Here is a 22,764-nt window from a genome sequence, read left to right as displayed (position 1 = left end):
TAATGTTCAGCAAATTAAGATATTTCTTTTCCCCTCTCTGTTTTCCTTGGACACTAAAGGTGTATCCTCTGTGATTTCCAGGAAATCTGCGTTCACTTGAATAAACACCCAGACAAGAGCCATAGTCTCTTCTGGGGAATTCAGAGTGGAAGTTTGACTGGCTTCCCTCATACTTCCAACAAGCTTCAAAAACATTTTTTCTCTTAGGCATTAGTGTGACTGGGTATTCCTAGTGCCCGAAATGGCTAGGTCTCCTGCACACCTCATCAAACTGTGAGTGAAGCCTGTCAGAAATTTTCAGGCTCATGAGAACTGGGAGGAGTGAGTCAATTTTTCCCCTCTGCGTAGCTTTAATCTGTTCTCTCTTTCCATCCTTCCTTTTTCAAACACAGCTTTTCACAAAGGCTCAGTTGTTTCTAACCCACTTGCTTAACACCACAAGGGAACAGTGTACTCCACGTGGATTCTCTGACTACTTTTTTCTCCTCTGGAGATTCCATAAAGAAATCTTGCTCTGGGGAGAAAACTAATTTGGTTCTGTCCCAAAAAGACACATGTTAAGATTATCTGTCATGTACAGTACTACAAGGGAAATGCTTACTTCTTTGGAAACAGCAGTAAGTTGGGCAGAAAGAAAATCCATTCAAACCTTGTGTCTTGTGCCCAGAGTGTTAGCAACATTTTGCGGATCATTTTGCATCACTCTCAGTGTTGACATTGAGGTACTAGTACTGAGAAGCCACCTGACTTTAATATCAATACTGTCATTTTTGCTTGTGCTGCTTTCATTCGTTTCAACTGTAGTCAACATTAATTGCCCAGATAGTATGCCAGCATTGTATCCTACAATGGAGTACTTTACATAGATCCTGTAAACCACATTCATGCAACAAAATTGAAAGCATTCTGGGGATTTCTGAGCAAATTACATAATCTAGGAGGACAGTTTCAACTTCAAGCATTCAGACAAGCTCTCCTAATCCCTTCCAGGTCTGACACGGAAGTATTAGTGTGTATGAGAAGAGCTTTTACTATAAAGAGCTGACACTTAAAGTGAAAGAGTTTTTCCTGAAATCCCCATGACAGTCATTTTTTTGTGTAGACAGCAAGCGTCACTGAATTATATACTGTACATTTCTCCCTGTGCTGAAATACAGGGTCAGTAGTTTGATATTGTGACTAGAGTTAGATGAGGGTGTGAGTTATCACCAGTCCTCTTTGCATTAGCAATAAATTGGGTGATGAAACAGACAACACAATGCATTGTGGATGGTGTAAAATGAGTTAGCGGAAATGAGTTACATGATCTTGACTTCGCCGATGATACTGCTTTACTAAGTATGATGTGGAACAAGAATGATTGCTCTTACATCAGAGGTAGAATAGGAAGCAACAAAAATGGGATTGAAAATAAATGCGGAGAAAATCAAGATTATGAAGGTAAGAAACTGGACAACAGATGCAAAAGTGTATGAGGATGGAAAAGAAATTAAACAGGTAAAAAGTGTTCTGCTATCTGGGCAGTGTAATGACATTTGAAGGTGTCTTTGATAAACATATTCATGCAAGATGAGGAAAAGCAAACACCATGTTTTGAAAAGATGAACAACATCTGGTCAAACAGAAGTCTCCCCGTCAAACTAAAGAGAAGATACAATGTGAATGTGCTGAGCATGCTACTGTATGGACCAGAGACTCAGAGGCTTCCCATCACAGATGCCTGTGGAAGAGACAATACATTTTATAGAATAATAAAATAACAAATGTGAGAGGAAGGGAGCTGACAGAGCAGGACATGTTAGAAAATATCATCAAAGAAAGAAGGTTCAGATGATTGGGAGAGGTACATCATATGGAAGATGGGAGACACACTAAGCAAACATTCAGCTGGGTATTCGAGGAAAGAGAAAGTGAGAAAGGACAAGAAAGAACAGGCAGAAGACAGTGACAGGAGGATCTTGGATGTGCTGGGATCACCAGGGAAAAAGTACCATAACTGGCAAGTGATTTAGTCCGTGGAGGAACTGTACTGTCTGATGTGTCAATGGCACAGGAAGAACTAAGGTATGCAACTCAATAGAACTATGTGAGAATGAGAAACCCTTTTTCCATTTTATTGCACCTATTGAACACTAGGGGGAACTGTTATATAGCAGGTTACAAAGTAGCAGCCGTGTTAGTCTGTATCCGCAAAAAGAACAGGAGTACTTGTGGCACCTTAGAGACTAACAAATTTATTTCAGCATAAGCTTTCGTGGGCTACAGCTCACTTCTTCAGATGCATCTGAAGAAGTGGGCTGTAGCCCACGAAAGCTTATGCTGAAATAAATTTGTTAGTTTCTAAGGTGCCACAAGTACTCCTGTTCTTTTTGTTATATAGCAGAATTTTAGATGGGTTTGTTAGCTCAGGCGTTGGCTACACTTGCAAGTTAGAGCTCATTAAAATAACTGCCACAAGTCTTTTCTTATTCCTCATAGTGGCCTTCCGGGATCAGTGGTCTGGTCTGATCTAAATTTCTCATTATTACTGCTGTGCTCAGTGATGTTGATGCATTTTCCAAAACACACTTGTTGGGCGTTTAGCAACCCCTGTGAATTTATTTTTCAGTCCTCTTAAAGAGAGAACAAAGCAGTAAAATATACTAAAACAATTTAAAACCTCTAGTTTTTAGTGCTTTCAGCCAATTGGCTTGCTAACGGGCAGTTTCAAAGCCATGCAAATACCTAACTCACTGATACTGTCTGACATGAGATGTAGCCATACTTGGGCCTCAGCAGCATTTGGATGAAATTCAAGGCTTGGAACAGAGAATTTAAAAGTAAAAAAGCTATAAGCTAACATCCCAGTAAATTATATAACTACCTCGTTGAGGTCTTATGCTTTAATTAATTCGTTAGCAAATCCAGCAGTGTTGTATTTGGAAATATAAGGTCTAGCCTGCTTGCTTGCTGTGTTATTTCCTTTCTTATGGGTTTGTTGTTGATTATAATAGATAATAGATTTATAGCTTTGTATTAGAGTATTTTGGCAGTAACTCAAGGAACCTACAGGCCACATCCAGTATGAGCTAAAGCAGGTTAGCATACATATGTTTGTGACCTTTAGCATAGATGATGAGTTAAAGCAAGTTTGTGATCTTTGACATAGATAAGTGGCTTACCGATTGCCCTCTACACTTAATGGGTACACCACAAAGAACATGGAAATAACAACCACCGGTTCAGGCCAGAAATGACACATGTGAGAATGAGCTAATTGACATTAATACCTATGAATATACCAGCCTATAGAGTAAGCGTACCCTATAGTATGTGGGTAAGGAAATTAAATTTGGACATAGAAGGTGGGTACATAGTGCTCAGGTGCTATAAAAGGGGCAAACCACCATATTTAGTTAGGTTTTAGGTTAGTTTTTCTTGGGTCTTTCTATAGCTTTCTAGCTCTCTAGCTTCTCCTAAGTTTTTCATCTTCCACCCGAGAATTGAGGAACCTGGACCATCGGACTCTTTTGGCATGCCACAGTCGAGGCTAGTCCTTTGCCTCTTACTACCAGGTTATCAAGGAAGGGTGTGAGTATGTTAACCTAGGAAGTTTTATAGTAAATGATATCACATGTACCTCTAAGACAGAACAGTATTATTTCTGTTTTAATTCTGATTGATTACTTTTCCATTTGATTACTATTCCATTTATGTCAATAAAAGTCTTTTCTTGTGTTTTGTTCCCAGCATGAGTGTCCTTGTCATACATCCCGAGGGTCCTTGCAAGACTCTGTGTAGCCTGATTCTGGGACAAGAACCTTATTAAGTTCTGATCAGATCAATTGGCGAGCCTATAACCTTTATTAAAATAAACAATAATATTAATACCCTAAAATTAGGCAACAAGGGGAAGATACTGTGTGTCACTCTAGATTTATTTTCCAGGTCTAGTCCTCTGTAGAAGGATCTGATATTTTTCTATGTGGTTGTTAATACCACTTCATTTAAAAGAGCAGGTGTCAATCTTATGGTTTGTAATTGAGTTTAAATCGAAATTGACTATTCTCTCACTTTTTCTTGCCTGTATTATGTAATTTTTATTTTAGGAGAATCAATTTTTAGATATCAGGTGGACCTAAATATTTGAAAGTATATTACAGTTAGGACCCAGACATTGTCCTTTTAGTTTTTAAACCGACAAATTCAAAGAAATTTGGATCTGAAGATCAGTAGCACTTTAAAATGTATTTCATCCTGATTTTACTGTTCCCTTGTCATTGACAAAAATTATAACAAAGCAAAACCCTTAAAATGTTTAAGGGTGGGCTGCGTGTTTTGTCATTGCTGTCTCCTCCAGAGTTTTCAGAATGAAAACATTTCTTGGAAGACAAAATGGTACCACTTAAGTAACAGCATAATTTTCTAGCTTCCTGAAAAATATCCATTGTACTTCCCACGCTTCAGTGCAATCATAATTGGGCGTATTATCTACAGAGCAATTCCTGTAATCTTGATTCCAGCCAGAGGCCTAGTGGGGAGTCTTGGCTGAATTAGGACGATCGGATTTAACCCTGTGTGTTTGAAGCATGTGATAAAATATAAAGTAATGGTAGCATATGCCACAATATGATTTTTCTTCTAGCAGCTAGAAAAATTATGTTCCTTAAGTATAAATCTGCCTCCATGCAGAGGGAGGAAATTCTGATTTTTAGTTCTGAATGGTGGATCTTGGCGCTGATAGGCTACTCTTCCCACTTGTGCAGATCTCCACCTTTATTGCAAGAGGAGACTACCAGAGCTCAGACCTGCTGTACAGCACTTGTACTAGATTTTTTTCCCATGAGAATGTGTAGAACTTGAAAAGGACAACCTAGAGAGTTTTACTACTTAAAATATCTATATTAATGTTAACGTTTGATTACAAGGACTTGGTTAAAAGAGTAAATGTACAAAATTCATTTGGGTTGCTATTGATCACAGTTGGTGCTCCCACCTTAATTTTCACCATAATACTTAATTATTTGTATTTGTTATTGTAGCATCCACAATACGACTTAAATCTGCAGAGGCATTGCAACAGTGTGCTGTTAATTAGTTAACAGCACACATCACATCTTAGTTAGGGCATGCGCTGCCTAAACGAGGTATGCTATAGCAAGTTAAAGATGGGTTGACCTGAATTCCAAAGTTCCTGGCGTTTTTCTGGTATAACTAACCATGAGTTCAACTCAGACCCTAAATTCTTTGCTGTGTATTCTTGTTCATGCAAAGGCAGCATTAATTGTGGGTTCATACTGAGACTGGCAACATTGGCCTCTTGGGAAGATTATTTTTGATGGAGTTTATAATCAGGTTCTGCATGTGTATATGCTAGCAAGGAACCCTACATACACTTGTAGGGCATGATCCTATGTGACTTGACATCTGTGAGAGTTTTTTGACATTGGCTTAGATGGGAGCAGATCAGTTTCTGAGCTCTTTGCTCTAATACAACACAGTGGCTGTTCAATCCCGGCTTATATAGTGAGTAGGGGGTAGCCTACCTATTGCTAGTGTCATAGGGCATGGGTACTTGTTCTGCCATGGCATACATGAATTTTTTTTCTATCTCCCCTTCCCCTGCAGCAGCATGCAAGAGAAGAGGAGAGTTCTCCTTTGGGGAAAGGGAGGTCAGGGGCTTGCTGTTTATACAGAGGAAAGAGGAGCTTCCATGTTTACATCCCCTGTGGTATTCTCACAGCACACACTTAGGCTGGTCTACACCTAAATCTTAGGTCCACCCATCTTTGTCACTCAGACTGAAAATTTTTGCCCCCTGAGCACTATAGTTAGGTCAACCTATAGGGACCTAGCTACCTCCTCTCGAAGAGGTGGATTACCTACATCAGTGGAAAAACTCCTTCTGTCAATGTAGGAAGTGTTTACACTCCAGCCGCACAGCTGCCGTGCTGTAGCTGTACTGCAGAAGCAGCTGTAGTGTAGACATACCCTTAGAGTACATCTGTGCAAACAGGAGAGGGAACTGCCAGCGCGGACCTCCCAGGCAATAGATGCAGCTATATTTATTCCACTTATGTGCATGCGGATTATTTGTTAAACAAATCCCTACCTCTGGATAGTTCCTAAACAAATAGTTATAAGACAACATGTTCTTGTTGTAGGTTGCTGAATGAAAAATAACCATGGGAATAAATATTCATACTACTATCAACGTACTCACACAGCCTAGTTTTATGATCAACCCAACCATTATCTCAAAATGATTTACCAGCAGAAGATAACCTACAATTCTGATGGTCAGAACAGTATTTAGGTCGATCAGTAAATAGATGACTAGTTACTGGTATTCAAATAGCTCCCTTGGTAACTTTTCATAGTTTCCTTTGTGTCTCCAGTTGAAGCCCTGTATATTTTTTTCAAATGCATTGTTTGCAATCTTAAATACCCAGTGTTTGAAAGACATTAAAACTCATGCCTGAGGCTTCTAATTTTTTTTCAGTATAAATTAGTATTTGCAGTTTATAACCTGCTAGGACCTGTTCAGGCATCTTAGGATAAAAAAACATACAAACTGTTCATGTTGCTTTTTGATTTTTGTACCCTGCTGCTAATGTTTTTTTTGATGCACTTAGTCATTTTTCTGCAAGGGAGCACTATGATCAAAAGCTCAATGAAATTGCCCAGATAAAACATTGTAATGACTTGCTACTTTCCTCTTGTAAATTATCCCCTCATTTTTCTGCACATAAATTTTGGAAACTGAGAACAGTCTGTATGATTTCATCTTTTGTTGAAGCATTTCTCATTGAGATTATATTGTATTGCTGATAAGCCTTCTAAAAACCGACATTATCGGTTATTATGTTTTCTATTGATGACGTTTAAGTCAAAACACCCTTTGAGAGATGACCTTGCTTTACACTCTTGGAACCTATATTCCTTGTCTCAAGGATTGATGAGTATTTCTGCTTAATGATCACATTAGATGGTTCTAGTTATGATGTACATTTGTCTATAGTTGTTTTTATTGTTGTCTGTTCTGCCAATAACACGGTATTGTTAACTGGAGATCTGTGTCTTTTAAAATTGTTCTAGAAGAATCTAGATAAATAAGACTGAAATTATAACATCTTTAATATTCAGGATGACATAGCTATGGTTATGTGACCAATATTCAAGGCATAATTGAGAAAAAAACAAACAAAAACTATATGTGACCAATATTCAAGGCATAATTGGGAAAAAACAAACAAACAATTATGATTATGTTCTCTGTAGTGAATAATTATTTAGTAAAAAGTGAGAAAAACAATGTCAGGTTTTTCTTTTCCATAATGAATTATGGTACCTCTGGGAAGAAGCAATGAGGGATTTTTGTTTTTCCACAGAATTTTTTTCAAACAGCTGTATTTTTAAAATATCTTTATTATTTCCTGACAGGTACGAGGAGATGGAACCTATTGCTCCGCATTGTTTGGGGGAATAAATAATTCTAAATGTTACATATATCAATGTTAGTTGGAAAACCGACATGCTAAAGATGGTTTGTCAAAACCCAATTTTCCCCATTAATAGAGTTTTTACTTGCAGAGCAAAAATGGTTTTCCAAAACAGCTTCTGCTTTCTGGTAATATTTTGATCCACCATTTTGTTTAGTTTTCATAAAATATATCCTCGCTCCATTCTGTTCAGTGCAGGCTACAACTTTGTTAGTGACTTCTTTTTGGCTAGATGCTATAAATTAGATTATTAAACCTGTGTATTTTTCAGAATTATATATTTGCAATGGAAACCTTGACATCTTGCTTACTCACCTGATCCCAGCTGTTATTTTTTCTGTATTAAGTTCCTTGCCCCTTTTATTATAACTTTACTTTCTAGAATAAAACTTGTTCAAAAGCTAAAAGATGCTTTAAATGCAACAGTGGCAACTATCTCTCCCACCTCAAGGCAGGCATGCCATCCAAACTGGGGCTCAAACCGAGTTAAGAAACCATGTTGAAACGTGGGTTCATCATTTTAAACCAGCCCCTAACACAACTGGATTGACCAATATGCATGCGGCCAGACCATGTTACAAATAATACATATATTTAAATGTTCTAACCTACGACCCTATGGCTAGCCAGTATTTTGTTAGAATTGGTTCTAGCTAGACATTTGTTTAAACACTTTTTTCAAACTCATTTTGAAGTCGAGCGCAGAGAGGGTCAAAATCCAAGGACATCTGCTCCTTCCAGCCTGAAAAACAAGAACAAGAGCCATTGTTTAGGAATAAACAGTTTTTTCCCTTTATTTAGTCAAGGATTTTTTTCTTGATAGAGGTGATTGGGGTCACCTGGAAGGACTGAGTAACATGCATCTTGCAGCAATGGCAGGGGAGGGGAAAACAAAGCCTGAGTGTGTAGCGTGAGGAACTTGCAGTTAGACTATTGTCATTTAATATTAAAAATAATTTTAACTGGTACATAAAGCTTTTCTTTCTCAAAGTGCTTTACAAATATGAATCTCTACAACTCTTCTGTGAGGGAGGCAAATGTTATCCTCCTTTTACAGCTCTGGAAGTTGTGGCTTGCCAAAGCCACATAGCAAGCCAAACTGAAAGCCAGGATTAGAACTTGGTATCGCTCATCTCTCAGGCCTGTGCTCAAACCACTGGACCATCCATACTGCTTCTCAGCTCTAGGAAAAATTCATCTTATATGATTACTCAGGTGAACCATGGCCTAATCCAATGCCAGTTGAAGACACTGATTTAGCACCCTATCCCCAAGCAAGCCAGGACATCTTTTTTATATGGGGTGGGGTGGGTTTTTTTGTTTTGTTTTGCTTTTTTTATAATATTCTTTTACGAGTGTAGGTTTTTTCCTTCTGTGATTGTTTTTCCAATTTAATTGTAGCATTAGAACATTTTATGCTGGTATCTTTAATCAGCATTCATTCTTACATGTCTGTGTCTTCAGCTGCACACAATAGTAATGAACTCCAACAGTAATAAACACTTTCTTTTAGACAGAAAGCAGCCAGCAATGTGACCTCAGCTCAGTTCTAAATCCAGCTACACTCTTAACAGACACTGTATTGTTGTAAACAAGCTTGGGATTATTGGTAGAGAAATCTTCATAAATGGCTAATATGGAAAAACAGTGGAGGTATATTCAGAGTTCCCAGAGACTAGAAGCATATTGGATTCTTATCCTTGACTCTCCAAAACCAAAGCAAGGGTAATGTGTACAGAAAATGAGTCTAATACTGACTCCTGCATGTCTTTTGTAAACCATCATTTTCTTCTTGTGCAATCAGTCCTACTTCAGAATTAAAGAGGCTAAATGCTGTGCTGCAAAAAGGATTATTGATGGGAGGAAAAAACCTTGAACAAGTACTCTGACAGAAGAGAGAGTATGTAGTCTCTGCAGTGGACAAACTGGGTTAGATACATTGGGTTAGATTGTGGTAAACCCTGCATGGGAGGATATGGAGCAAGGAGCTTTCTCTTCTTCACCCCCGTGTAGACACTGCCAAGGAAGGACAGGCCTTCTGGACAGGCTAGGGACACTAGCTGATCCCTATTTCAAGGGAGATGGTATCTTTGTTTTTTCTTCAAATCTTCAAACACAAAGCATACAAAAGAACTCTTGCCAATTAGTCATTCTGTGCCTCAATTTTCCCATCTGTAAAATGGGGATTATGATCCTTACCTGTTTTGTAAAACATTATAAGGTATGCACTACCACTGTATAGGTAGTGAAACAATAACAGGAATTTCTAAAAACACTTTGAAAACTCAGTTTATTTTAGTAAATATGTACCTTTCCTCTGAAGAACAAATCTTGGTAGTTGTACTTTAAGGGATGCATCCATGACCATGCTGTCATCTCAAGTGCTGAATTCAAATGTAGAATTTTTTGTATTGTTAAATATAAAGTATTTCACAGGCGTATTATTATTAAAAACTGTATTGTGAATGTATTAAAGTTGAGACTTATTTTAGAACAGTTTCCAGTGCTTTTATAAAAATGGTAACTGAACGGCTCGGGGAATTAAGTAAAATATGATAGAGTCTTTCTCCTTTAGGACATTGTTTTTGGCCAGATTTGAAATGAAGCTCTTTGGAGTTTCCTGTGAAATAAGGTAGTCTGAGTTCTTAATGGGTATGCATCCACATCACAAAAATCACCACACATAATTATCACCATTGTTTCAGCCTCACCAGCGTGGTTCAGATTTGAATGAGCCGTGTTCTCTCTCTCATAGGAATATTCTGTTCATAGAATCATGGACATCAGAGATGGTAAAGACCTGTCAGGTCATCCTGTCTTTGGTAATGTGGGATTTTTCCTTCAGGTCAGAGTAGAGACATATTGGTGGAGCAGCCTGGAAAAGTTTGTACTACTGCTGCTTATGCTGTGTATGTTCTGTGGATAAACAGAGGGCTTCAGTCTCCGGGGCTGTCATTCAGGGTCCTTTCATGAGTATTAAATTCCCTCTTTCGTGCACACACACAAACCAGAGCAGCATATCACTTGTCACTGTTTTCTCATGTTAATGCCTTGGCTGTTGAATGGTTACTAGGGCGCATACATAAGTGATAAGGCATTGAAGTGTCTTAAATATTGTAAGGTGTTTGTCAGCCTTGGAAATCTGGTACTATGTCTGAGGACTGAAATGGTATCTGGTAGGGATGTAAATATCATTTTAAAAAGTACCTGTTTAAACTATTAAAATTATATCAGTTAATGGGTTAACTGGTTAACCGATTCGGGCCTCACAGTGCCTAGGATGGTGCGTCTCCCCTCCCTCTTTGCCCTGGAAAGACGGGGAAGGGCAGCTGAACTCATACTGGGGGTGACACAACAGGCCTAGCCAGGAGCGCCTGGGGCAGTTGAGGGGTCCCAGCACCCCCTCGTATCGTCAGTACCCAGGAAAAGGGAAAGAAGCCCCAGGTACCTAGTTTATCCCGATGCGGCCTCCGCAGACGCTCCGTGCCACCCCAGCAGCAGCTTCCCTTCCCTTCAATTATCAGCTGAAACCACAGCACTGACCAGTGCGCCGTCCAGTGGCACAGGCAGAGGCCAGGGACTACTTTACTCCCCGACGGGGCCCGCAGCCTCTGCCTGCCCCCCATGGCCTAAACATGCTCCCTCTACCTGGCTGGCGACACCCTCCCCCCGCGAAAGCCCTGGACTGGCTCTTTGCTCATCCTGCTTCCCTGCACTGCCAGGTGTTTCTTGGCCTAGCGAGTGGTATCCTTCCACCGGGGTCACCCCTCAGGTCAGCGGGGCTGAAGGGACTGTTTTTACCAACAAAGGGGTGTACAGGACCCTCCTCGTCACTGGGCCGAAGACCCCGTTGGGCTAGAGTGTTACTATCGACCCAGCCCCTTTAAGAGGGGGCTAGGCTCCCAGTGACCTCTTGTGATGCCCACCCCTTCCTGGTTGCCATAATCACCTCTTGCTGGTGTCCCAAAAATGGCATCTCTGCCCCGGCACCCAGCAAGGACTTCTGCCAGCTGATCGTCACCCAGAAGGAGGTGGGTAAACAAGGGAGGGTTAACGGTAAGACTAATACTTATCGGTCAACCATTTAATCATTTCATATTTTACATCCCTAGTATCTGGAGGGCATAGGCCTGGAGACAATGACCAGCTGGTTGCAAGGGCCCAGACATGTGAGCACAGTTCTGTGAGTTTTGGCATCTCTTTCCTCTTGAAGAATGTGAGGTTTCCTCTTTCTTGAAACCTCCTCCAGTTCTGAGAAACTGATGAGAAGCTATTTGGAGTTGCTATAAATATACATTTAAATGCTCTTTGGAATTCTATTAAATAACCTGGAAAGAAGCTTTAGTCCTTTTAAAATGGTAGCTTACTACTAGATGGCAAACTAGTAAAACCATAAATATTAACGGATTCTTTTTTTATTCTAATTTACTCATTAATAATAACAACAACAATAAAGAAATATTGGGCAAATACAGATTGCAATAAAGAAAGGAGATTCCTCTAATTTTAAAATAGTTCTTGAACAAATACTTTTATTCAAAAGGGGGGTTTTAAAATTGTATTTTAACTCCCATTTTCATTGTATCTAAACTTACTAAATTACAATTACTGACGTTTTATTATAAGCTGTCTTTATTACTGCTGCAGATTCCCTCACCAGTTGTACCAGTTCTATCTCTAGCAGTGTGATATAGCTGTGTGAGTCTCCCCTAAACCATTAAGGCCTGCTGAGATCACTGCTACTTCGATATCATGACCTGGTCAATAGGACCAGAATGTTAAAATGTAGCTTTTGAGAGCAGTGAGATAAACATACTGGCGTATGACAGCACCTTGGGGCTTAGCTGTTGGGGAGGATATATATTTCACTAGGATGTAAAATAAATACTGAAATATGTTTTCTTCCATTCTTTCCACTTTAGTAATAAAGCTTCTAAAGAGGAAAACAATTGTAATATTTTTTTTAATTTGTAGATTGAGAGAATTATTATGCAGAGCGAATCCAAGGTATAGTTAGGCTTTATGGGTGTATACTCTATTGAAGTCAACAAGGAGTCCGGTGGCACCTTAAAGACTAACAGATTTATTTGGGCATAAGATTTCGTGGGTAAAAAACCCACTTCTTCAGATGCATGGAGTGAAAATTACAGATGCAGGCATTATATAATGACACCGGACTCCTTGTTGTTTTTGTGGATACAGACTAACACGGCTACCCCCTGATACTTGTCTATTGAAGTCAGTGGGAGTTTGCCATTGACTTCAATAGAAGCAGAATTTAACCCTCTATTTGATGTGTGTGCTTAAATATAAATGTTAAATTAATTTTATTTTTTTCCTTGTATGTAGAGAAGGATGGAAATTGAATAATTTAAAATGTAACTATAACACTAAATATATACTTAAAATCAAAACAAAACAAATTTAACACAACACAGAAGGAATCCTGGACTTGTGGTCAGAATACCTAGATTCTCCTGGGAGTCAGAATACATGAATTGTCTTTCTGTTTCTGTCATGGACTTCATGTGTGATCTTGAATAAGTCACTTAGCCTTTTTACCTTTCAGTTTTCTGAAAGGTTTAGAAGGAGAATGCTTATGATGCTTTTTGATTGAAAATGACCCTTTGTATCATTGCTGCTACCACTGTTATACAATTGCAACAACTCTTCTACAAAGTATATCATGTAAGGTGTCAGTGGAAAAGTTACCATTTATATAATACCTTTATCATAGTTAAATCCCTGTATCATCTTTGTATCTAAAGTTATGAATATTGGCTATGTATTTGTATCTCACATGTGTTTGTTCCTGAGTGACACCTCACAAATAGATTTACATCAAGGCTAGACAGCTATGTGTTGATGGCCCAGTAAGGACACTTCACTCTAATGGGCCATAGAAGAAACTTATCCCGCCCAGATAGCTCTCCCTGAGGATGCCTCAGACACCGAGAGGCCAATGGCCAACCCCGGTGATCCAGCCAGCTATGTAAGGACATGTGACCCTAAACTCCATCTTTGGCCAGTCACTTTCCACAAACCGGGGCTGTGGGCTTTGATTGGGACAGTATAGTAAAATTCCAAGCACCTGGCAGAGGATATAAAAAGACACCTGAGACATCTCCTTTTTGTCTTCATTTCCTGTTTCATTTCTCTGGACTGGATTTTTAACAAGGAAGCTCTAAACAAGGACTGATGACCCCCAATCTATTTGGGCGATTCTAGAGAGACTTTTGCAAGCTAGCAGTTCATTCCATCACTGCTATGATCCTGATCTATGAACTCTAAAAGTCACCTATATGTATATGATCTATTAATCATTCAATAACTCTCTTCTTTTAGATTATTAAACTTTTAGTTTTAGCTACTAAAGGATTGGCATCAGTGTGATTATTGGGTAAGATCTGATTTATATATTGACCTGGCTAAGTGGCTGATCCCTTGGGCTTGGAAGGATCCTATATCTGATGAAATTTGGTTTTCAGTAGCCACTCATCGTAAAGTTCAGTGTCTTGGTGGTGCTTTCCTACCTCTCATGCATGTTGAGGCTTAATTTCACTGATGTTTGTAAAGTGTTTTAAAATCCTCAGGTCGAAGGTGCTATAGGAGTGCAAAGTATTATTAATAAATAATTATTTGAGGCAGAGACAAAGCATGGAAAATTCCAGCTCGAAAGATGAATGCTTCAGTAAGTTGTGCATGTGTGGAAACAAGGGATTGTAATGGAAACTGCTTTGCCACCTTGGTCTGCTAAATTACTAGTTTGGGTAGATAGCCAAAGAATAGATATCTGCAGAATTATCATGACAACCAAGGTCAGAGACCTTGCATCAACTCTAGTGAAAATGACCTCTGGAAATAACTCTGTTATTAGGGAAGGGTTTGCATCTGACCATTCATTTGTTCAGAATCCTATATAATTTTTTGTTTTCTTTTCAACAGAGCAGAAAAGCTACAGTTGCTTAACCACAGGCCAATGACTGCAGTTGAGATACAGCTGGTAAGTTACAGTTCTCCTAACTGCTTAAAATCCATATATTAATGCAACTTTAATCTTGAAGAGCAATTGAATAATCGTTTGCTCATGGTCATTGACTGATAAGACTTCTGTACACCTCTTTATATTCACGTTTTCTGATTATTTGTTTTCTTTCCTCTCTGCTTCCCCTATGAGACCTCTCTATAAGACTTGCCCCTCTTCCTCTCAGAATCCACAGCAGGGGCAACTCTTCACTCTCATGTTTGTGTCAGTGTTTCAATCTGAAACTTTCAGATTGAAAATAGCCATCAGAATTGTTAAATGGAGGTATAATCTCATGTCCTTGGAATACATTTACCTAGGGGTTTCTTCTGTTGCTTTGTAAAGTCAAATACTTTGGAATATGAATTTTGATTTAGGAAACTACTGTGGTATATTCCTTTTCATTATTTTTCTAAGGTACAGGGAAGGCAAAAATTTGGAAGAGAACAATAGTTAGCAATGACTGCCGCTGTGCCTTTGAAGTGACTGTGTAGCATGAGAACTGTACACTGGGAAGCTTTCAGTTGGAAGTCATCCATTATCAATCTGCTGGAACATAACGTTTGGATAAAGGAATATTACAGACAAAAAGGGATAGATCGGTTAAATGTTCTCCAGAGCATCGTGTAAAGAACACAAATGCTGTATTAATAAGGAGATTATTATAACAAGGCTGTTCTTCTAATAAGGCTGTCTTGCATGGAGAACATCTGTTGACAATCTTATCCTGACACTTGATTGTGTAATAGCAGGATTGCATTCTGTTGCAAAAGGGTAAGGGTTAGAAGTGGATGCTAGCAGGATTGCATCCTATATTTCTCACAATCCTTGATAGCCAAGAACTAGAATTTCTAGCAGTAAAAACAGCTGATAGGAGGAACAGTCCCTAGGAACTGCTATTGTCAAGTTTATCTATGAGTTAATTCCACTTTCTGCAGCTACAAACAAGAGCATGAAGGCTTCACTCGTTTGGTTAGGTAGCTTTTCAGAAGTGAAGAAGTAGAGCCTTCAAATGTTTGAGAGTTTCTCTGTCTTTCTATTAGCTTCCTGCATTGCACTTACAATTCATCAGATTTCAGCCTAGTTCATATTCTGTCTTCTCTTCTTCTTAAAATATACTCATCTTATTGTCACTTTCAAGACATCCTTTGTATTTGACTGCTCCCTCAGTCACTAATTATCTTGTCTATCCACATCACATGGAGTGTATCTGTTTATGCTCCAATATCCAGCTATTAGTTTCAGCTTCCAATCCGTGAGGCAGGTGTAAGCAAAATATGACTTTTGAGTTGGAGTAAAGGGACTGCATTGGTACATCATTTGTACCTCAACTCTTTCAAGGTTTAGCAATATAAAAGTTAAAATTGCTCTATTAAAACTGATGTGTTGCGGCAATAAAACAAGTTAAATGCGAATTCACCAATTTTGGTATGTAACCATTCTCTAAGTAACCCAAAGCAACCTGTTATATAATTAGAAATTACTCTTAGGAGGTAATGTAATGTTACAGTTGGCAACTAATCTTGAGTTTATCCCCAAACTGTAGCCCAAACTAGACAATAGAGTGAATTATTGATGTACCTGTGCAAGTTTCTCCAACATCACAATAGGTTTAAGATGAGTGGATTGCTCATATATACACATGGCATTGTGTCAAATTAAGTCAGCAGAAAACTTAAACTACATAGGTCCTTTATTAAACTAGTCAATCTTTGTGGAGTAACAAATATTAGGCTGTCACAGGCCATTTTTGGGAAGGTTGCCTTTGGGATCTGTGTAATGAATGGCTGTTTACTGTTAACAAGAGTTAGTGTTACAGCATCCTCAAGCAAGTAGAACCTCCATGTATTTATAAGGAATTTAATACATAAAAACAAAAGCCACTGGGAGTTTTGTCATTGACTTCAGGAGGACAAGGATTGTCTATACACAAGTTTCCATGAAAGCAAGTCTGTTAGCTGGAGTAGAGGATTTGAAAGGCAAAATATATAGGTAAATTAATATGAACTCTGAAATGATCTTGATTGCACTGTGAACTTTTTTTTTCTTAAAAGCTTTGACTCATCCCTGGATACAGATCTGAAGCAATTGATATTGAACATTTTAAACCATAAGTTTCACAAAAAGCAAGTGAATTAATTCAATTTTAAAAAGAGGCACCTTCTGGAACGAATTACAAAACAAGCCACGTCCCCAAAAGAGTGTGTGTGTGTGTGTGTGTGTGTGTGTGTGTGTGTGTGATTCCCCCCATTTATTTTGAGTAATTTATGTAAAAGGATATTTAATACTATTTGTTTCCTTTTTGGCTTCAAGTCTTTTTATTCTCTCCTGTATAATTCCTGCCCTGTAATAGTGCACAAGATATAAGTCAGGGTAACTATATTTAATCTAAAAGGCATCTTTCTGTGGTGAGGTATCTTTTTTTTGTTTTAATTCAGGTCTTTTTTGTTTGTCCTCCTCTTGCATAAATCATTCCACTTTGTTTATAGTTGCCTTCTCCAGACTCTGTGCTGAGATAGTTTTTAAAGGATAACAACAAAAGCAGTATGAAATTCTAATCCTTATCCCACTGGATAAAACATTGTATGCAGTACAGCTGTCTTGACCTCTAGCTTTAATCTCAAACATATGTTGTTCATGGCTCAGTGACTCACACAGAGAAAGAAGGAAAGACAGTGATGTTGATCTAACCATGACATGGGTTCCAACTTTATGTAATGCTTAACAATGATGTGTTAGAAGATTGAGGAGCTTCTCTTTAAAGAACAGATTGCTCAACATCTGTCTCTCATTGGAGCAGTAGGTGTTAATTTTACATATTTTAAAACTAGACTTCCACACCTGGGAGTTCACTGCCTCATGGGATCCACTCCATGCAACCAAACTGGCAGATTGCCATTTATTGTTGACCAGAGAATAACAACACCTATTCCTCTGGAAGATGCAAAAGGCTGGAAGGTTTAAACATTTCATGTTTCGTTTCAAACAATGCACATTGCGTACTTGTCTAGTTTCCTATCACAAGGAGATGAATCCAGCCATTCAGCCTTTTGCTGTATTTCTTTTTCTTATGGTCTGTCTTCTTAGTATGTTTGTGCTGAACATCTTGGAATTACTCTACATTTGAGGAAACTGCAGGTATTTCCTTGCTTAAAGTGTCTCCTACATTGGAACAAAAGTATATTGTGATTATAGCTCTGAGAAGTACCAAAATGCACCTTTCTCTTTTTTGTTATTGATTTTTGCATTTAATACGGTCTTGAAACTATTATCTACAGAAAAACAATAGTGTGCAACCCACAGATTGTTCTCTTCATACATCAAAAATTGTTCACCAGTGCAGGGTATTTTAAAGTTTTTTGTATTGTTTATTCTCCAGCATTTGCAATATATATTTGTGGCCCAAATGCCTAAGGAAACAGCCCTTTTTCAGCTGAAAATATTTTACTCCAATCATATTACAGAATAGTGCTCACTTACAATATCTTTTCTCCTGACTCCTGCATTGAACCTATCATAGTGACCATTGCTGAGTAGAAGGAGAAAAAACTCGTGACTGTTGCTCCTAGTATTAACATATCCCATTGGAATGTAATAATTGAATTGAAGTATTTGTCTGTGTCAAATGGGAAGCATGATTGACTGCAGCATGGCAATAAATTTGATCTTGTTAGCCACACAATTGCATTTTCCTGAAATAAAAAACATATATTCATATATATATTCAAATGCAAATATATATAAATGCAACTCATATGCTACAGCATCTGCTACAGAGAAATTTTACAATGATTTAGGGTAGCAAAAAGGTGAGTGCTGAAATGCAGCATCATCTTTGGAATTATTTATAAGAACCAGTAGCATGGACACTATGATTTATTGCATTTCTTCCACTTTGATTTTAATAAGGTTCTTACTCTGAGCCTTGAGAGAGACACATGCCGGTCTGGTTGTATTGGAGACTGTTTTTTAACATGTACCTTCTGTTATTGAAATGCCAGGTGCTTTCCACTAGTTACATGAGGCTTTTTTAAAGCCCACCCGCATCTCCAAACATAGTATAAACAAGGAGAACATAATAAACATTAAAAATGTCAGTCCAATTGAAATGTTGGCTGACTATGCCATACAGTCTCCACATGGCATCATTTGCTGAGGTAATCTATCTCCATTTGGATTGTGTGGTCCTGCCAATAAATACACTATAAATAATTCATTGACAAAAAAAATGTATTTTATTTTCCCCTAGCTTAAAGTTTTGCATGCCCTTCTGCTTAGAGTTTGTTGCTTTTACAACTTTAGCCAGTTGCAGGATAGAGGTTAGCAGGACTGCTTTATAATCCATAAGTGATTTGGTATTTGTTCCTTTGTTTGTGAAACTTTAGTTATAAATGTTAGTACTTAAAAGGTTTGTTTCTTTCCCTCCTTCTGTGTTTTTCCTTCTATATTATTTTTTCTGTGAGGTTAGTGTTTCCTCAGTAATCAGGGAGCATTTTGTCTTATAATTGTAAATCAGGAGCCTGTGTGCAAATCAGAAGTGTGCTAAAGTCTGGTGCACTTAGAACGAGCCACTGAATCTCCTTCTGTTTCCCTGGTTTGATGTTTTTATTTGACTCATTTCCACTTGTCTCTTTATCTGTATCTCGTTCATGTTTAATCTTTTGCACGTCTCCTTTATCTTGTTACTTTGCTGTTTTCTAACTGCATAAAACATTTCATGTCATTACACTTGCTGTTTCTTTTTTTTGGAGGGGGGAAGGAAATCTAATTTTCTAGTTTATTCTTTTGATCCTTGAGCTCTTTGGTTATACTTCACCTCTGCAGAAACATAGACCTCAATAGCACGCGCTCAGCCCATCCCAAACACAAAGACTTTATCCCATTCCAATATATAAGTACTTCTAAAGAAGAACGAGGGTGAATGCTTAAGTCACTGTTTGGAATCAACCCGTCCTGCAAGATTTCCTTATTCAAGTATTACTATTAATGTCAGCATGACTATTCACATGAGGAATTGCAGCAGGATTAAACACTACAGTTTACCAAATGCAGCCACATTCTGGACAATTAATGCACTATCATTAGCACTGAGAATGAATCATTCAATCTTAACTAGCTTTGACTCTCTAAGAGGCAACAGGTCTGTCTTTGTTGTATGTTTGTACGGTGCCTAGCACAATAGGGCTCTGGCGCTACAATAATACTTACTAATTGATAATATAACACTATAATCTGGTGCAAAACCAGGTAGACTACATTCTCTCTCTCTCTCTTGCCAGCACTGTTAGTAATAGGGTGACAGGTCAGTTGTTTGAATTCAAGACTTTTCAGTTGCTTTAGCAAGGAAAAGTAAATTGAAAAAAGTTTTGAGGATCTTAATTTTGGACTTAGGTGCCTAAAATCCCTTTGTGGATCTAGCTTACTGTGTCAACAGATATGAATGACCCCCAAAATATCATTTATAATTTCCATGGAAATTTTACTTCAGGAAAAAAAAATTAGAAGTATGACAGTCTGGAAGTGAATAGTTAAGAGATGCAGCCATTTTCTTCCTGCCATATATTTCTCCAAACTTGCTATCAACCCATGCAAGTTACACCCTGCCACGTTGCCTGTACTATATCCCCTTTTGTTGTGTTCTAAAGTAATAATATGTTGTTGGATGTATACAGGAGAATTAATATACTGTTCACTTTTTTAGAGCTAACTGTTTCAAAATTAAGTACTTAGGGTGCCTTAGCGTATGGCAGAGCTCCCTATGTTTTCTGCTAGTGCACTGTGTTGAATGAATAGTCAAATGTTTTTATGAATAAAAGGAAAAACCGTAAAGGTGCAAAGCATTCAGTGTTGGCCTAACTGTTCCCATTGAAGCCTGGCAAAGATTCCCATTGATTTCAGTCGGAGCAGAGGACAGTGCTGAGCACTCTTAAAAATCCCACCCTAAATGTTTATATTTCTACATTTAAAAATAACACCCCTAAAAACAAACAAACAAAACCTAAAAGGCATTCCTTTCCTCAGCAGGCTAACCGAAAAAAAAAGGAAATTTGGAATCTCTATAGCAAAGACAATGTTTGCAAAAGTTCCTTTTTCAAAAATGATCTAAGCGCTTAAAGCCTATTTACTTTAGGCTCCTAGGTTCCTAAATCACTCAGGCACTTTTGGACAATGTTATGCCAAGTCATGTTAGAGAGGTCCTGAGCCCAAAGTCTTAGAAAAAGGTCCAAAAGAAAACTTCTGCCAAATGTTCATAACACTATAACTTTAAAACTGGCTCATTTTTACACTTTTACTTTAAAAATACCAATGTACCTTGGGATGACATATGGAAAGTGACATTTTAGAAAAATAAGTTTCTTTTTGGAGAAGATGGGGTCTTACAAATCTGGCTTATAGTGGAGAGCTAGTTCCGATCATAACTATGGAGCAACTATCATTCTGCAGTACATTTTTATCAAAAGGATTCAACTTTTTACAAGCAAGTTTAGTTTGCATATCAGACAATGTGTAATGTCCAGTTAATGCAGCATCTCCTAACTGGGTAAATCTTCGCTCTGGAGGTGAGGGAGGAAGTGTGGATTTTACAATGACAGTAGGTTGTTTTGGATTTGCAGATGGTAGAGGAAAGTGAAGAAAGACTAACAGAAGAGCAGATTGAGTCACTTCTTCAGACAGTCTCCAGCATTCTTCCAGGGAACCCAGAGGAAGAGCTGCAGAGACATGCGACAATGGCAGCTGAAGAAGATGATGACCCAGAATAGACAGCATCTGAACCTAAGTTGGCAACATCATCAAAAGCTTAATGAGAAAAGAACCAGCTAAACTTTTTGATTGCAAAGACCATGTCTGGGGTTTTTCACCCACGGCTTAATCTTGTGTGACATCACTGTACAGTATATTAATGTTTTATTGTATAAATCATGAGAGCAACAGTTGTTTATAAGAAACATAAATCAAAGGAGAGCTCTCATGTCAGCCTTTTGTGAGATGTGAGACAGATAGTAACTGGTTTCATAGCACAGCAGTTTGTGACATAGTGAAAATAAACCTTATGCTTGAATATTCTTTTTTTCCATTACCCATGTAACAGCTGTTCTTTTCTGAGTAGGGTTATATGCAGCTGGCAATGTTCTAATTATCATACCAATACACTATAATTATAATTGATTTAATATGTTTTTGAAGTACTCAACTGTTTTCCAGAGTGCAGTTTACAATGCAGTGTCCATTCTGTGTGGAAGAAGCCATTTCAGGGTATCGATACACAGTTAGAATAAAGTTCAAAAATTGTTTAATATCCATATAAGATCAGTAGTAATAGATCCTTATAACTACTACTATCTTTAGGGTTATACCATGGAAGTGGAAGGAATGTAAAGGCTGTATTGATATGGTAACTAGTCTCAAGGACACCTCTGATATGACCCTATGCTTATTTTAAATATAGGGCCAGATCCTCAGCTGATTTAAATGGACAGAATCCCACAAAGTCAAGAGAGCTATGCTGATTCACACCAGTCAAGGATCTGGCCGATAAAGTTCGGGTTTTCAGTAATGCAAACAAACAAAAATTAGAAGTATAAGGCTGCTTTTTTCTTTTCTTTTCTTTGAATCACCTGTTGTCTAGGTCTTACATGTAGAAGATTGCACAGTCCACATGAGCTATGCTATCATGGCACAACTGGGTGAGTTAATGATGACACGAGAGCCTTAACTAAGAATTTCCCTATTTTGTTTTCAGAAGTTTAACGAGTCCTTGCTCAAGCAAAACTTCCACTGAAGTCAATAAGAATTTTGTCTGACCACAGACTACAGGATCAAGCACTTAATGTTGAAAGTGTCAGAGATCGTTAAATCACAAATCGTACATATATGGTAACAGGCCACGCTGTTTCTTCTTATGCTATGACTGCAAACAAAAATTGTACCAATCATTATAATGTGTTAAAAGCCGAAATAAAAAGTTTGAAAAAACTCCTAGGAATTTCTTGGTTGATAGCAGTGGGAGTCAGAATATCTGATTTCTGTTTCCAGCTCTGTCACAGCCTTCCTTTGTGACACTGGGCAAATAATTTACCATTGTTCTGCCTCAGTTTTCCCTTATGTAAAGTAGAACGGTAATACCTGCTTCACAGGAGTGTTGTAATGCTCAGTTCATAAATATTTGTAAGATGCTTTGAGGTACTGAGACGTAAGGTGCTATTCAAGTAGAAATTATAAGTACTACACCTCTACCCCGATATAACGCTGTCCTCGGGA

The 22,764-nt window shown here is 38.1% G+C and overlaps 1 protein-coding gene across 6 annotated transcripts in view; it reads left to right on the top strand.

Moving 5' to 3' along the window:
- Nucleotides 1-22,466, top strand: part of CRCP (CGRP receptor component) — a 37,910-nt gene extending 15,444 nt beyond the window's left edge. For all 6 annotated transcript variants that reach the window (XM_065418235.1, XM_065418234.1, XM_065418232.1 and 3 more), the window contains 2 exons: nucleotides 14,427-14,484; nucleotides 21,120-22,466. In XM_065418235.1, the coding sequence (XP_065274307.1) occupies nucleotides 14,427-14,484; nucleotides 21,120-21,266 (205 nt within the window). In that variant the 3' untranslated portion in view covers nucleotides 21,267-22,466. The remainder of the gene's footprint in view (nucleotides 1-14,426; nucleotides 14,485-21,119) is intronic.
- The last annotated feature ends 298 nt before the right edge of the window (nucleotides 22,467-22,764 follow it).

The sequence above is a fragment of the Emys orbicularis genome, chromosome 17, assembly GCF_028017835.1.
Source record: "Emys orbicularis isolate rEmyOrb1 chromosome 17, rEmyOrb1.hap1, whole genome shotgun sequence".
NCBI classification, from domain to species: domain Eukaryota; kingdom Metazoa; phylum Chordata; order Testudines; family Emydidae; genus Emys; species Emys orbicularis.
The sequence above is the reverse complement of the archived record's forward strand: the minus strand, read 5'-3'. Positions and strand labels throughout refer to the sequence as shown.